This window comes from Pieris rapae, chromosome 5 (assembly GCF_905147795.1).
Source record: "Pieris rapae chromosome 5, ilPieRapa1.1, whole genome shotgun sequence".
Taxonomy (NCBI): Eukaryota; Metazoa; Arthropoda; class Insecta; order Lepidoptera; family Pieridae; genus Pieris; species Pieris rapae.
In genome coordinates, this window is record NC_059513.1 from 9589590 (window position 1) to 9604272 (window position 14683).

Here is a 14683-nt window from a genome sequence, read left to right on the forward strand (position 1 = left end):
TCTTTCTTATTAATTATTATAATGAATAATATTGCATTGTGTTAAAGGTATCCCTTCTCTAACTACTTTCTTATTGGCTTCTCATTGATTGCGTTAATTTTCCATGAACTTTTTAAAATGCCATTTACACCTTTACATTTGAAAGGTTTTCCATGATCACCCCTCGTGATCATGGAAAACTTTTCAAAAAATGAAAGCATAAAAGTCAGTAAAGATGACACTTATAACTTGATTAAAATTTCGCTGAAACATTTAAATAAAATTTTATCAGCCAAAATACATTTCCATCTGCCATGAAACCACAGTGGCTAGTATCTCATATGGTTTAATTAAGTAATTGAGCTCAAATCACGTAGAAAGCGATAACATCGCATCAATAGCCTTGGGAATTCAATATTGGTTCTAAACCGTATTGCTTGGTTTATTTTTTAGGCGTTTCATTTTAAGAGTGATAATATTTTGTTACTACTTTTATTATGACCCAAAACAGCAGGCGTGAAAATAAGAGAAAAATATGATATTTCAAGCTTAGTTAAATGCCTTAGGAAACATTCTGCTGCTCTTTCTGGCTGAAATTGATTCGGAACGATCAGTTGTGAAGTCTTACTCCGAAAATTAGCTAATATGGGAGCTCAGTAGGATAAGTAAAGTCAAAATCATCACTTTCATTTGATATATTAATTAATTGGTAGTTGGTAATAATTTCTTTATTACACGTACAATTTTATAAATAAACTACTTTTTCACATGAAGATTATTGTCCGTTTCATTATAGGGCAGGTTTATAAAATGTGGTTTATTAGTGTAAGTTAATGTATAAGGTTTTGAATCGGTTTTGAGGTTTAGAATTATTTTATATATTTGACTTTTTAAGTGATTTTTCTAAATTATATTATATATAATATTTATTGAGAAAAGTCACTATATTTTAGTGACTTTATTCTTGTTATTTAATATACATATTTAAGAAATCGATTAAGCAATTTACAGTTACAGTTTTTTCTTTAGATAAATGAAATTTCAGTCAGTCGTCAGGAAAAACATTGTTCGGCGAAACAAAGACATAGATAAGTATATCAACAAAGCAATAATTTGAAATGCATATCAGCTTTATCAGTGATTTTACTATCAATAATTACCAGTATTCAATCGTACGTCATCTCTGCTGTGATTGTTTGTGATAGTTTAAATTAAGAATTGTGTTAAAAGTTTTCGTAATTATTATAAAAACGGTGAGTAGATATTTAAAAATGCCTATATGTAAAATTGATATTAATTTCATAAATCACATACGTCATTGCATTAATCTTAAATTGACATCATGAATTATTCATAGTCTTTCTACAGACTACGAATATATAATATTTATATATTATAGTCACCCAATTTGTGTAAGTCAAAAGATCGTCACTCAAACTAAACTGGTAATTCTATCTAAAAGTAATATATATTTTTATAATATACCAGAGAACATTACGAATACATATAAATGGCAACGATAAATATTAATTTAAAAAATATTTATCTTTCAATTTTTCATTTCTAGAAGTCTATTCCTATGATTTCTCAATCCAATACTAATTTCGAAACGAATCTGCGGGCTTTCAATCATACATTTACTCACCTTTTTTACAAACTTTAACAATTATAGACATAAAAATACAAATGAGTGATACAAAAAGTGTTGAAATAATTCAAGGAAAGGTCTTAGTATCACAGCGCTCAGTAATTAACGATATTTTTCCTTAACTAACATCATAACTTTCGTCACTTTTTTTGATGCAACTGCTATCATAGGGAAGAGACACTCTATTTAGAATTTAAAAACAAAATTTTCAATTTGTTTTTCTAAACTACGCTACTATCAAGTCGATAATGTATTTGGCGCAGGTTTGATAAACAGAATCTATAAATAAAAGAAAGTCGTGTCAGTTACACTATTTATAACTCAAAAACGGCTGAAAATTGGTAGCTTAGAACCAGCTGACGAACAAAGGACAGATATGGATAGATTTATCCGGTTTCCGTGGGACGTGACATAAAACGTGGTAAAACAAAACGCAACAAAATGAAAAACGAAAAAATGTATCAGCCCAAACATCAGTCTAGCCGTTCATTTGTTAAAATGGTAATACAATACGCAACTGACAGCTAGACATAATTAATGTTATGTAATCTTAAATATCATAGTAAATTTGACAATTAGAAGTTTTGTTAATGGTTATATGTGTTGATTCGTGTTTCTATTAGCTTATCGTGCCGATATTATCATTAATAATACCATGACTAAGACGTTAGAATCTTCCCGGCGAAGCCAATTTCCAATAAATAGTTTGACATGTTTCATGAGTGTTCAAATGGAAAGATGTTTTTTTGTTTTTTATGTTTAAAATTTTGTTTTCAAAATGTGTGTACAGGATAACGTCTGTCGGGTTCGCTAGTATAAAACAAAAACACAAATATTAAAAGTATTGTTATATGCTATTAGTATGTAACGTTAATTAAACATAAATATTATGTGTAATAATATTGAGGATTACTGTAAATCATCACATTCATGGCAGCACTTTCTCTACATTTATCATTTGTGGACATCTCGAATTCTGTAGTTAATGTAATATCTTTACAGAATTATCTATACATAGACACGGTAATATGACTTACTAACATACACAATGAATCCAAAGGTCGATGATACAAAATCAAACTATGAAGATACTGAAAATCTCAATTATTCGTATGACGGTATAAAACGTAAGTATTTAAAGGCTCTAAAATTATTATCAAATATGACAGAGGTAAGTTCACTTTAATATCTTTTTTTATCATATAGATCAAATTCAGAAATAGCACGAATAAATTCTTCAATGTTTACCAACCCTTGTTCGTAAATATTGGCTTGTAAGGCATCTTTCATCTTCATAAATTGGCATAGCAAAAATACTTCTCTGTGTATGCTTCATTGTATGCAAGTAAAATAAATATTTACATAGGGCTGGTTTGACTATTTATTGTTATCGTGACGTTAGTTGCAGAGTTTGTGTGACCTAGATAGATTTATTCTTATATGTTTATGAACTACCTAAATACCTATAAAGGATTCTCTCAAAGTGAATCCTTAAGACTTAACTTAATTGACTGAATGTCCTATAACCCCTAGATGGGGATGAGGTCACCACAGTGAGCGTCGTATTTCACCTCGCACCAAGTCTATCCGGCTCTCTGTAAATGTAGCGCGACAGGTTTACCTGGGTCGGCACCCTTCCTTCCTGACTCCAATCAAGTGTCTGCTTAGGAATATGATGGAGATCCATTTGAAACATATTTCCTATCATTAAGAGAGTATTATTCGTAACCTAAGTAATTTAATATTTTTGTATTCAAGACGTTCATTTTACTCTTTCGTCAAAGTATCCATTTGATAAGGACCAAATATGAAAGTTTATTGTCTCTTCAGCTGAATTTTCCACCCACATATTGTAACAGAGAAAAAGTTTTTCTTTACAAAGACGGAATTAGTTAGATACTTGTTGCCGTGTAGTATATTTAAAATACCAAAAATCTTAGATACTAACTGTAACTGTAGTTGTTAGCAAGAGCTTATAGCAACTATTTTTTTAATAAAGTTAATACTCTCTTGAAACTAGTTGATATATAATATTTAACCAAAGCAAAAGCCTTGTAGAGATCGATTCACAGCTATGAGGCGGCTCGATACGTAGTAGAGGCAAAAGAAAAGTGAACCAGACGATATTGATATTTTAAATATAATTTATGGTTTAACATAATTATGTTAATTTAAGTTAATTAGAAGTGTGGACAAACAAAACCTAAAAATTACATGACATTTGGATATATGATGGAGTTAAATATTATTTTTTATTACGTCATTACCTTTACAATAATTCCTGAAAGTTATTTCATCAAAACATATGAGGCGAGCTTAGAAATCACTGATCGTTATACAAATTGTATCTCGAAGACTCAAAATGCCTTTGAAGAGGCTTTTGACAGCTAAAAATAACTGTCATTATATGGAAATCCCATAACAGCCTCATTTAAATAATTTCTGTGAGCAAACATAAATTTTGACCCTGTTTTAGCGTGATTGACTAAATATGCAATTGCATTGTTACATTGGAAACGTTAATTTAATGATTAATTAATTTTCGGTGTTTATTTGGCACATTAAAAATCAGAGTTTTTTTCCCTTAGTTTATTAATGTAATGATTATATACAAATAAATCAAAAAGCTTTTACTGCTGAATTAACGTTATTAAAATGTACTCAAATCAAAACCAGGTTATACACGAAAGTAAAACGAATAACACGATAAGAATAACACAGGGACCAAACTTTTAAAATTTGTTTTGCTTTTATTTTTATTATTAATTGTTTTTATAATTACTATGTAGGTTAAGAAAATTGCAAAAATTTCTTACTAATATGTTAATGTTTTAATAAACTTTAATGAGAATAAACTAATTCAATATTAGAAAAAATTCAACACGATTTCTCTTCTTTCTCCATCAAATAAAAGTTCAAGGTTCACGGCTGAATATAGAGATTGATTTGTAAGTTACATAATAATAAAGAATCATTGATCCTTAGATCTGAATACTATAAAAATACTCATTAAGTAGTACTCTCAAACGTTTAAGCAACATCTAAGGTATAAGGAAGATTGTCATTATTTTAAATCCGACTTAACCATTACATGTATGGCTTATAAAATAAAAAAAAGAACAACACGATATATTTATATGAAACCAAAATGTGTTTGTCAGTATAATATGTGCGAAGTTAACCGTGAAATCGATTCCTGCTGGGGTTTTCCCCGATAGATAGCCTCCACCTATTAATTGTACTCCTCCCTCAAAGACCGGCAACGCAAATTTTTGGGCATCGTGTCTGCTCGTTTTCCCCCCTATTATATGTATAAAAAAATTACTATGCATTCAAACACATTTAGTGCTGCTTGTTGTATTTTAGTAGTACTTATCTTAAACCATCAAAAAAAAATTTTTTTTTTTTCAAATTAAACTTAATAACCTTGATTGCTGCGTCATTGTAGCTTAATTGATGCGAACATTTACAATTAGTTCTGTGTTCCGAACCAATAAATTAATTTTTAATCTTAACTTTCAATTTTTATTAAATGTGTAAATATTTATCATGAATTCAATTTTTCAGAGCTGAAATGGTACGAGCATGTAATACTTAACCGGCCATTGCAGATCTTTGTTGCTCTTTTGATAGCAGCTGTATTAGTGCCAGTAATACTGTACCAATTTCATTTTATACCCAGCGGAGGCTTCCAGCTTTCTGTTGGGTCATGTCTTGTACCACAAACATCAAGATTACCTTGTGGCCCCGGTAACGTATCAGAAGGAGATTGCCATGCGCAGTGTTGCTATGACGTCAAAACTGGTTTTTGCTTCCACCGACTACCGTCCAGATTCTCATACATCATGGATGTACCCTGGTCCCAATACCTCGTTCTATACCCACGGGTTTCTACTATACCCTACAACTCGAAAGCCAGCCTTCGGAACCTTCGGCTATCAATAAATGAACGTACAGCCACTCATCTAACTATAGATTTTTATAACGGTAAGCAGCCCCTAAGAGCTGGACAAAGGTTATTCAACAAGACATATTCATACGTCATCTCATCTCCCGAACTTAATATAGAGGTTAAAGGACCTCAGGGAACAATTTTTAACACCATCAGGGGACCCCTGATCGCGTCTGATGGTATTTGGGAAGTGACGTTTCAACTAACAAACGAAACAATGTATGGTTTAGGTGAATTGCCCCTAACCTCGGGCACTGCAAAGGTAATTTATAACCACAATAAAGACTTTAGTTCGATCCCACTGATATTCGCAAAGCACAATAGGTCGTATCACGGGCTATTATTGGACACGCCCGCCCCGACTGAGATAATGGTGCGAGCCGACAGTGAAATAATAGTTAGAAGTTTGACGAATACTGGACTTAAATTTCATTTGTTTGTGGGTCCGACGCCGAAGGATATTATGAACGATGCCATGAATTTAATCGGGTCTAATTGGAAACTTGAATATTGGATGTTGGGAGCCCATATTTGGTACGTAATACTAATTTGCAACTAACCATTATTGATGATTGAAATATTTCTTCGACTATTAGCGTTTAATAGTTGATCATTAAAGTGTTAAGTTGTTTTACCCAACCAAGAAAAAGTCAAACACTGATCTAATATAATACTAATCGTATTACATAAATACAGTATTGCATAATTAGTTAGACTGTACGAGGTCATTTGTTTCATTGTAAACTTAAATATTGCTGATTATGATATAATTTAAAGCGAACATTTTCCAATCAATTAATAAGTCTAAACCGAAGTGAGTCCTTACGGTTGGTCCTTTGCGAAGTCACGTTGAGAATGATGTGAGTTGCGATTATGAATGAAATCGATCCTTCTTTAAATAGAACGGGTTACGAGTAAGGTTACGGTCATGAGGCTCACCTAATTTTTAGTGTTACCGCCGCCCATGGACACTCAATGCCAGAAGCTTTGAGAATGCTTGCTTTTAAGAGCTTTAGTACGCTCTATAACTTCCAATATGCGATACTATTTTCCATGCGAAAATTTGTAAACGGACAGACGTCTAGATGGATTTTATAGACTGGTCAATAAACAGCATATAAAATATTACTTTCATATTATAATTCAATTTCAAATAATTCTATACAAGCCGGCATACATGTACATGTACAAAGTAAACAAATATATCGCTACGATCGCAGGACCGGATTTAGTGAGGGCAACCGGGATTACAGACCCGGGGCCTCCACAAAAGAGCGGCCTCCAAATAGAAACGGGAAAATTTTTTAAATTCCGACTAGTAAATACTTGTAAACGACTTATCATTTAATATGTATTTCGCTGTTTCAACTTTACCTTTGTACACCATTATATTGTTCTGAAATATACGTAAATCATTAATTTGTATTTATAGTTTAATATATTTGTTAAATACTAAAAGAATATTAGTTTCTAAATTAATTATTGAATAGAAAAACTCGACTTTAATTCATTTTATTTGGAAAATAATTTCATACCAGGGCCTCCACTTCTTTGAGCTCTCTTGTTGCCTCCAAAACTCTAAATCCGACCCTGTGCATTCAGAACCAGTTTGCTTGATATTTCATTTCATAGGCAAGTTGGCTGACTCTTTGAATCCAACTCATGCGAAACATATGACGATAACGGTATGGTTTAACAATCGATACCTCTTTAACTTGCTCTATCGTAAGAGGAAGTTCAGTGATACTGTGAGGCTAAATTTTTTTTTTTAATATTGAGTTAGTTCCATATAGTATCAACGCTATAAATTCGTAGTTAGACGTCATTTAAACATATTATTAAATTGGTTTTACAACGTATCTTTTAAAATTTACTATTCCAGTGGTACATCAGACAAAGATCTTAACAATTATATCAATACAGTGACAGCAGCAAATATCCCATTTGAAAGTCACTGTGGGCACAGACCAATTGTACTGGGAAGTAATCGTTGTGAAGCTACGGAGATGAAAAACTTACAGGATGTTGATAGCGGTGCTAATTTGATACGTCAGGCTCGGAAGAGATTTGTGCCACATATTTCCCCGTATGTATGTACCTTAGAGTTTTAGTCAGTATGTTGTCTAATGCTTCCAAGAATCAGACCCGGTGCAAGCAAATATGTAATACCCAAATGAATTAATAGGTAAAATTCATACTCTATTATTATAAAATTAAATTTATTAAAAACAATTTTAATATACAACTTTGATTGTTTTTTTTAAATAAATTTGATATTGGTGATAAGCATTTTTTTCTTTTTCTAAATCAACCTTCTGTGTTAGTTGGGCATGGATCCAGAGATTGTGCGTTCGATTTTCGTGAAAACAATCATTGTAATGTGTTTGTATAGAAGCACCACCTTGAAAAATATCTATGAAACTTGATTGCAATTATTAGTTAGAGAGTGCGACATTTCAAAGGACAACGGTCAACGACCCCTATAATTGAAGGCTCAATTCTCAAACTTACTATTAAATTATTTCCAGATTCGATTCAACGAAGATACAGCCACGTTAAAGACATCGGCTTGTACAATTTTACCCGAATTCGACTTATTCATGTACCACGATCCCCACACATTTGAAATATACAAAGGCGAAGTTGGTGAAACAAAAGTGATGTATCCGGCTTACGATGTAGCTTCCAGCCATTTCCTTAAGAGATTATGGCCATTCACGAAACAATTCGACGGATTGATAATAGAAAATAATTGGCCCCTGGATCAATCTAATAAATCGGCTCAAGACCCGTCGCCGTATTTAGATTATTACAATGAGGTAATAAATTTTCTCTCTCCGCTTATTCATAAAACTTTTTGACTTTTGACCTGACTTTAACGTATTTAAGTAAATACTGTCCAGTGCAAAGCGGCATCACACGGCTGGATTTAATTATAATTGTATAAATAAATTAGGCTGTAACTCAGTAATAATGTGCCATTTAAATGGTTAACTAATGTTCATTCAAATGAACGAAGTAAGTTCTAAAATAGTGCAATAAGACAAATGGTATAAATTCAGTTTAATTATGAACCATATAAATTTTGTTTAAAATATATACGAAGTATAAGTTATAGATATCATTAGATTAGATATCATATCTCGTTTTTGTAAGCTGCGACTACTAGACCATATTGTTAAAATATATACTTGATTAACATAGAATATAAGTCCTTAGGGACCGTTGAACTCTCAGTAAGGAGATTTGATGAATTAAACTCAATTGAGCCCACCCCCTCCCCTTTTTGTCAGCAAAAGTAACTAAACCTCTCAAAAATACACGTGCATAAACGTATTATTTTTTTGTAGGAATCCTCGAAAATGCATTTAGTTTTCAAGCATAGACAATGTGTGTATGTAAAAAAAGTAAATAATTACTGTTGACGTAATCACCTAATAAACAATCAAAGACCGTCCCAATAGTGCTTACGAAATATTTGAACGGCCCTGAATTTCCAGCCTTCAACCATAATTTCCTTTTAGGAAACCTTGAAAATACTACATAAGCGCATTATATGTCCTGTACATGGAATGAAAAGATGGCTATTGTTATAAAGCTTGTAAAAGCCTGTAAGGCTTGTCCTTTTGTTAGAACTAGCCTAGTACGTAGCAACAATAGAATTAATATTCGAATATGAAACAATTTTTCCGGAATTTAATTTAACGAAGAGTACACTAAATTTTTTACACGTGAGAGGTAATTTACTGGAATTCACTAGCATTTCCCGAGTCTGCGTAATTCCACTACATGTATGCTCCCTTTGTCATGGCCGGATTTAGAGTTCTGGAGGCCACATGACCCCAAATTATTTTACAAATACAATTAAAAAAAAAATCAGTCGAGTTTTGTAACCAATTATTTATTGTAAAACCAAGTAGATTCCTTTAGTATTTTACAAACATATAACAATATAAATACAGATCAGTGATTTCTTTTCATTTTGAAGAACTATATCGTGTTTGTATAAAGGTTAAGGTGAAACAGCTAATTAAACAACAAATTAAAAATAGTGTTGATTTTTTTAAGACTAATATAAATGCTATGTATTTATTAAAGTACTTAGTCTAAAATAAGTCTAAATGCCCCGTTTTAACTAAACACACCTATATCTTTTAAAAACTTCGGAAACACAATTTGAACGAAAGAGACAATAGAGTACTTTCGTCAAAACGCATTAGGAAATTTATAGAGTGTTAATATTAAAAAGGGGTGAAAGAGGTTGCTAATGTTGGTTAATGTTGGTTTAATATTAGAGCTTTACAAATTAAATCAATTTATTTTTTTTCAGAATTTTAAAGCCGCTCTCACTAATACACCTACATGGAATATGACTTTATTAGACAAAACGAAATATTTTTTCAAGCATAATACATATGGAGAAGAGTCTGTCAAAGCAATTATGAATATGACTGGAGGTGGGATTGTTCCCGCTGTTACTAACCATTGGATGAACGGAAATGTGATGATTAATAGACAGAACATTGACGCGTTGTGGTCAAATCTCCATAGAGAACTAATTCAAGCAGCCCTAGGAGGCATATCAGGTCATTGGCTGTGGTCATCCCCAATTTGTGGAGATAGCAAATTTTCCCCCGAAAACCAAACTGATCTTTGTGCCAAATGGTACATGGCTTTTACATACTTTCCATTAGTTAGAATAGATGCAAACACGCCAGCCCGCGATCCTACAGCCTTCAATGGAAACTATAGAAATTATATGGTAACAGCCTTGAATAGGCGTCTCGCGTTTATACCATACTTCTATACTGTCCTACAACAAGGACCGCTACTACGGCCAATGTTTTACCAATATCCACAAGCTGATTATTTTGAGAAAACCAATTCACAATTCTCTGTCGGAGATGACTTATTAATTGTTCCGAATCTTCATTCAATGCAAAGTTACGTACATGTAACCATGCCTCCTGGAACTTGGTACGAGATATGGGGAGGAGAGAGAGTAAATGTAACAGAAGGAAAAATTGCGACAATGCCTACCTTGGAGTCTGATTTCTTGACTCTCATACGCGGAGGATCGATTATAGTACTCCAAAATGTGAGTAATCAAAAATCATTATTAATTTTTACTATTATCATTATTTATACAGTATCATTACATTATTTTTTTTTGCGACTGAGGCGCAAACTAGCTGCTGTAGTTTCTGGTAGAATGACCAGCGCCATTGAACACTCTGCTGCTCAGCAGCAGCCAGGGCCAATTACAACCACAGCACACACGCATTACATACTTAAAACATACCTTATTCGTTAAAAAAAATTGTTATCCCTCATTCTTTTTTATTATTATTATTATGTTTTTTTTATTATTGTTATTTTGTGTTTCTGTGTGTGTGTGTTTTGTTAGTATTAAATTTTATGTCAATGTCTATTAAAGAATTGGCAATTTCCTTACTGTCAATAAGCATTAATTCTTTCGTTGCGTGATTATATTTGCGTCCAGTTATACCGCGCTTTATGAATTTGAATAAAGATTGATATTGTAGTAATAAAAACAGCTTCGCAAATAACGAATTATTTTTTAATACATTTAATTATCATCAAACTATTTATATTGGGGCAACTTTAAAAGATAGACATACTGCCTTATTTTTTCTAAAATTTAAACATGATTCTGTTGTTCACGTTTACCGCAGCGTACAACTATACAATTTACTTAGCATTAGTTTAAATTAAACCTAGCCTACCTTAGCCTAGACAACTAGAAACCTATATAATAATATATGATAAACTTATATTTCTTTTTCAAAAGACTATAAATAAATCTTTAGAAAGTACCGAGATGATTTTTTCAATTGAGTAAATCTTCTGTAACATCTTAAGAAATCCAGAGTTTTGATCAGATTTTCATACATAAGTGATTTACCTGACCATACAACTAGGGCCTATACAAAAATAAATCAAATATAAAGTTATTGTATTTTGTAAGGGCAACACTTCATTTTATTCTCATATTTATTTATTACCGAAAATGTTTTAACTGCGCGAGTTATTTTATTTATAGTCATTATAACAAAAATAAATCACGAAACAGATAATATAAAACTGAGGCCAAGACCTAAAAAGGCTTAATTTAAAAATTACCTGACATTTCTATTACTCGGCGTACCTACTTATAATCATAGCTGTTTTAGTTTTATTTTATAGAATTTAGGCCGTAATAATGCAATAATTAAAAATAATCTAGTCAATTGCAAAATGTATCTAAAAATTTTCAGGAAATACACGGAACGGCTGAAAACACTAGAAAAAATTCCTTATTTTCGATTGTCATTGCATTACAATGTCTCAATACGACCAGTTGCTCAGCCTCAGGTGAAGTATACTTCCTGCCGGAGCTCACTCTTAAATTTCGTGCTACTCATGAGAAGTTGTACGTTACGGCTAAAGGGAATGATTTTTCAACCATGTGTAATTTTCCAAACAACGATATTATGGAAGACGCCGGGGATATAACAATTTTCGGCTTGGATCCACAGTTTAATAATTATGACACATATAGGCACTTCGAAGAATACGTTATGTTCTGTGACTTGGAAGCACAGGATGTCATAGAAGTGAATTTGATTTAATTCTGTTAATATAAAGGCATAATGATAGGTACTGCGTTTTATTAATTCCTGTTCTAAGTTAGTAGATAAGTTAGCAGATCGATGGAGTCACCTATTTTGACTTACCTGTTTACACCTGTTTGCCAGGTAGTTATACACTGAAATGAGTAGGCAAGCATACCTAGGCATATTCTGTGTATCAAAAACTATCAGTCAAATAAATTTTATTAGGTTATCGATATGATGAAGCTGATGAAAAAAAAATCGATAAAAGTTAATTTAATTAAAAATAGCCAGTACCACTTTTCATGGCATATTAATTGTTTATAAAAAATTTTTAATAAAAAATACGTCTCATCTGGTTATCAGATCGGTGAAGGATGACCTCCCACGGGCTCTTAGACCAGATTAATTTAATTTGTTTTTCTTGACGTTCATAAGTGTACAAGTTTACCTATATGAATAAAGATATTTTGATTTGATTTGAATTTCGATTTTCGTGTAAATGACACAACTGCTGTTATAAAGTCGATACCAAGGAACTAATATTTTGCTTTTATATTTATTTGAATGTATATCAAACCAATGTTACCAACTTATGATTAAGGGTTGTATGTATATTGTATGTTGTCTCATAAAAAAATAAAATCGAAAAAAATTACCAAAAAAAAATATTTAGGAATAACATATAGGGGGATTAAATAAATGTTCCGAGATTCAAAAACCTAACCGATATGCGCACAAAATTTCATCAAAAATCTGTCGAGCCAATTCGAAGGAGTTTAATTACAAACACCGTGACAAGAGAATTTTATATATAAGATTAATCTGTCATCCAACTTTAAGTTCAATATCATAATATTTTAATTAAGTAATATTATCATTAGCCATATCACTAAAATATTGACTTATGATGAAATCCCACTGTTTGTTTAGTTACTTGAGCGTGATTTGGTTACAAACAATGTACTTGTATTATGATTGAGATACTAACCGACCTAACCTCTGCTTGAACTTTGATAAATCAGTACAAATATGAAAACAAATCATTTTGCTATCGCTCTTAAGAAGAACAGTGTAGTATAGTATTCACTTGCATCAGTCACGCTCATGAAATCGACTGGAGATAACCACTCCATCGCAGAAAACACAAACGATAAAGAAATCAGTAAGAAACCAAGAATGCCAAATATCAAAGTATTCACGGGAACTTCTCATCCAGACATCGCAAAGAAAATAGTCTCAAGGCTCGGGTTAGACCTGGGCCGAGCCACGACTAAACAGTTCTCCAATCGAGAAACAAGCGTTGAAATCCATGAATCCGTCCGTGGTGAAGACGTCTACATTGTCCAAAGTGGATGTGGTGATATCAACGACAACCTAATGGAGCTGCTGATTATGATAAACGCTTGCAAAATTGCGGCTGCCTCACGCGTCACTGCTGTGATTCCAAGCTTCCCCTACTCGCGACAAGATAAAAAAGAAAAAAGCCGAGCCCCAATTACTGCTAAGCTGCTAGCTAATCTCATATCCGTATCTGGGGCTGATCACGTCATAACAATTGACCTTCACTCGTCTCAAATTCAAGGCTTCTTTAATATTCCCGTGGATAATCTTTACGCTGAACCAGCGATAACGAAATGGATACAAGACAATATTTCTGAATGGAGAACCAGTGTTATGGTTTCACCTGACGCAGGAGGTGTGAAAAGAATGACCGCCATCGCCGACAGGTTGGATATCGATTTCGCGATCATCCACAAGGAGAGGCAACGATCCAACAACGAAGATTCGACTGTTTTAGTTGGTGACGTGAGAAATAGAACCGCTATCATGGTTGATGATTTAGCAGACACATGTGATACTATCGTTAAAGGTGCTCAAAAACTACGCGAAGCTGGAGCTGACAAAATATACGCGATTCTAACTCACGGAGTCCTCGCTGGAGACGCTATTGATAAGATAAATAACTCCTGCTTGGAGGCATTGGTTGTTACCAATACCATTCCTCAAGACAAACACATGAAACTGTGCCCGAAATTGCAAACTATAGACATCTCTGTGATGCTGGCTGAAGCAATACGGCGAACGCACTATGCTGAATCCGTTTCCTATCTATTCACTAACGTTCCATACTAATAAGACAGTCCTTATATAAAACATGTTATCACAAAGATGTATTTTAATGCATTTTACCGAGATAAATATCACAAACTACAGCTTAACTCAATAAACTGTCTACACTTTTATATCTTAATCCATGATCAACAAAAAGAGATAAACTGTTCAAACGTCAAATATAAATAATATAACATGTTGTTGCTACATAAATAAAAACGTTGTATTTTTAAATTTGTTATACTTAATATATTTAGTGCCATATTTTTCATGAACTAGATACCTACGTTTATTTTACTTTGTAATTCTTGATAAGAACTTATAATCTATAACTAAAAGTAAAAAGAAATAGTTACCTGTATGATAACATGTCGT

The 14683-nt window shown here is 32.5% G+C and overlaps 2 protein-coding genes across 2 annotated transcripts; both read left to right on the forward strand.

Moving 5' to 3' along the window:
• The first annotated feature begins 1126 nt into the window (after nt 1–1126).
• LOC111003643 (probable maltase-glucoamylase 2) lies at nt 1127–12238 on the forward strand. The gene is made up of 7 exons (XM_022274272.2): nt 1127–1232; nt 2630–2754; nt 5195–6113; nt 7462–7669; nt 8108–8398; nt 9910–10677; nt 11858–12238. Exons 2-7 carry the CDS (start codon nt 2676–2678, stop codon nt 12209–12211), a joined length of 2619 nt encoding a protein of 872 aa, XP_022129964.2. The 5' UTR covers nt 1127–1232; nt 2630–2675; the 3' UTR covers nt 12212–12238.
• A 1002-nt stretch (nt 12239–13240) lies between these two features.
• LOC111003638 (ribose-phosphate pyrophosphokinase 1) lies at nt 13241–14542 on the forward strand. Its single transcript, XM_022274266.2, has one exon. It carries the CDS (start codon nt 13301–13303, stop codon nt 14327–14329), a length of 1029 nt encoding a protein of 342 aa, XP_022129958.1. The 5' UTR covers nt 13241–13300; the 3' UTR covers nt 14330–14542.
• The last annotated feature ends 141 nt before the right edge of the window (nt 14543–14683 follow it).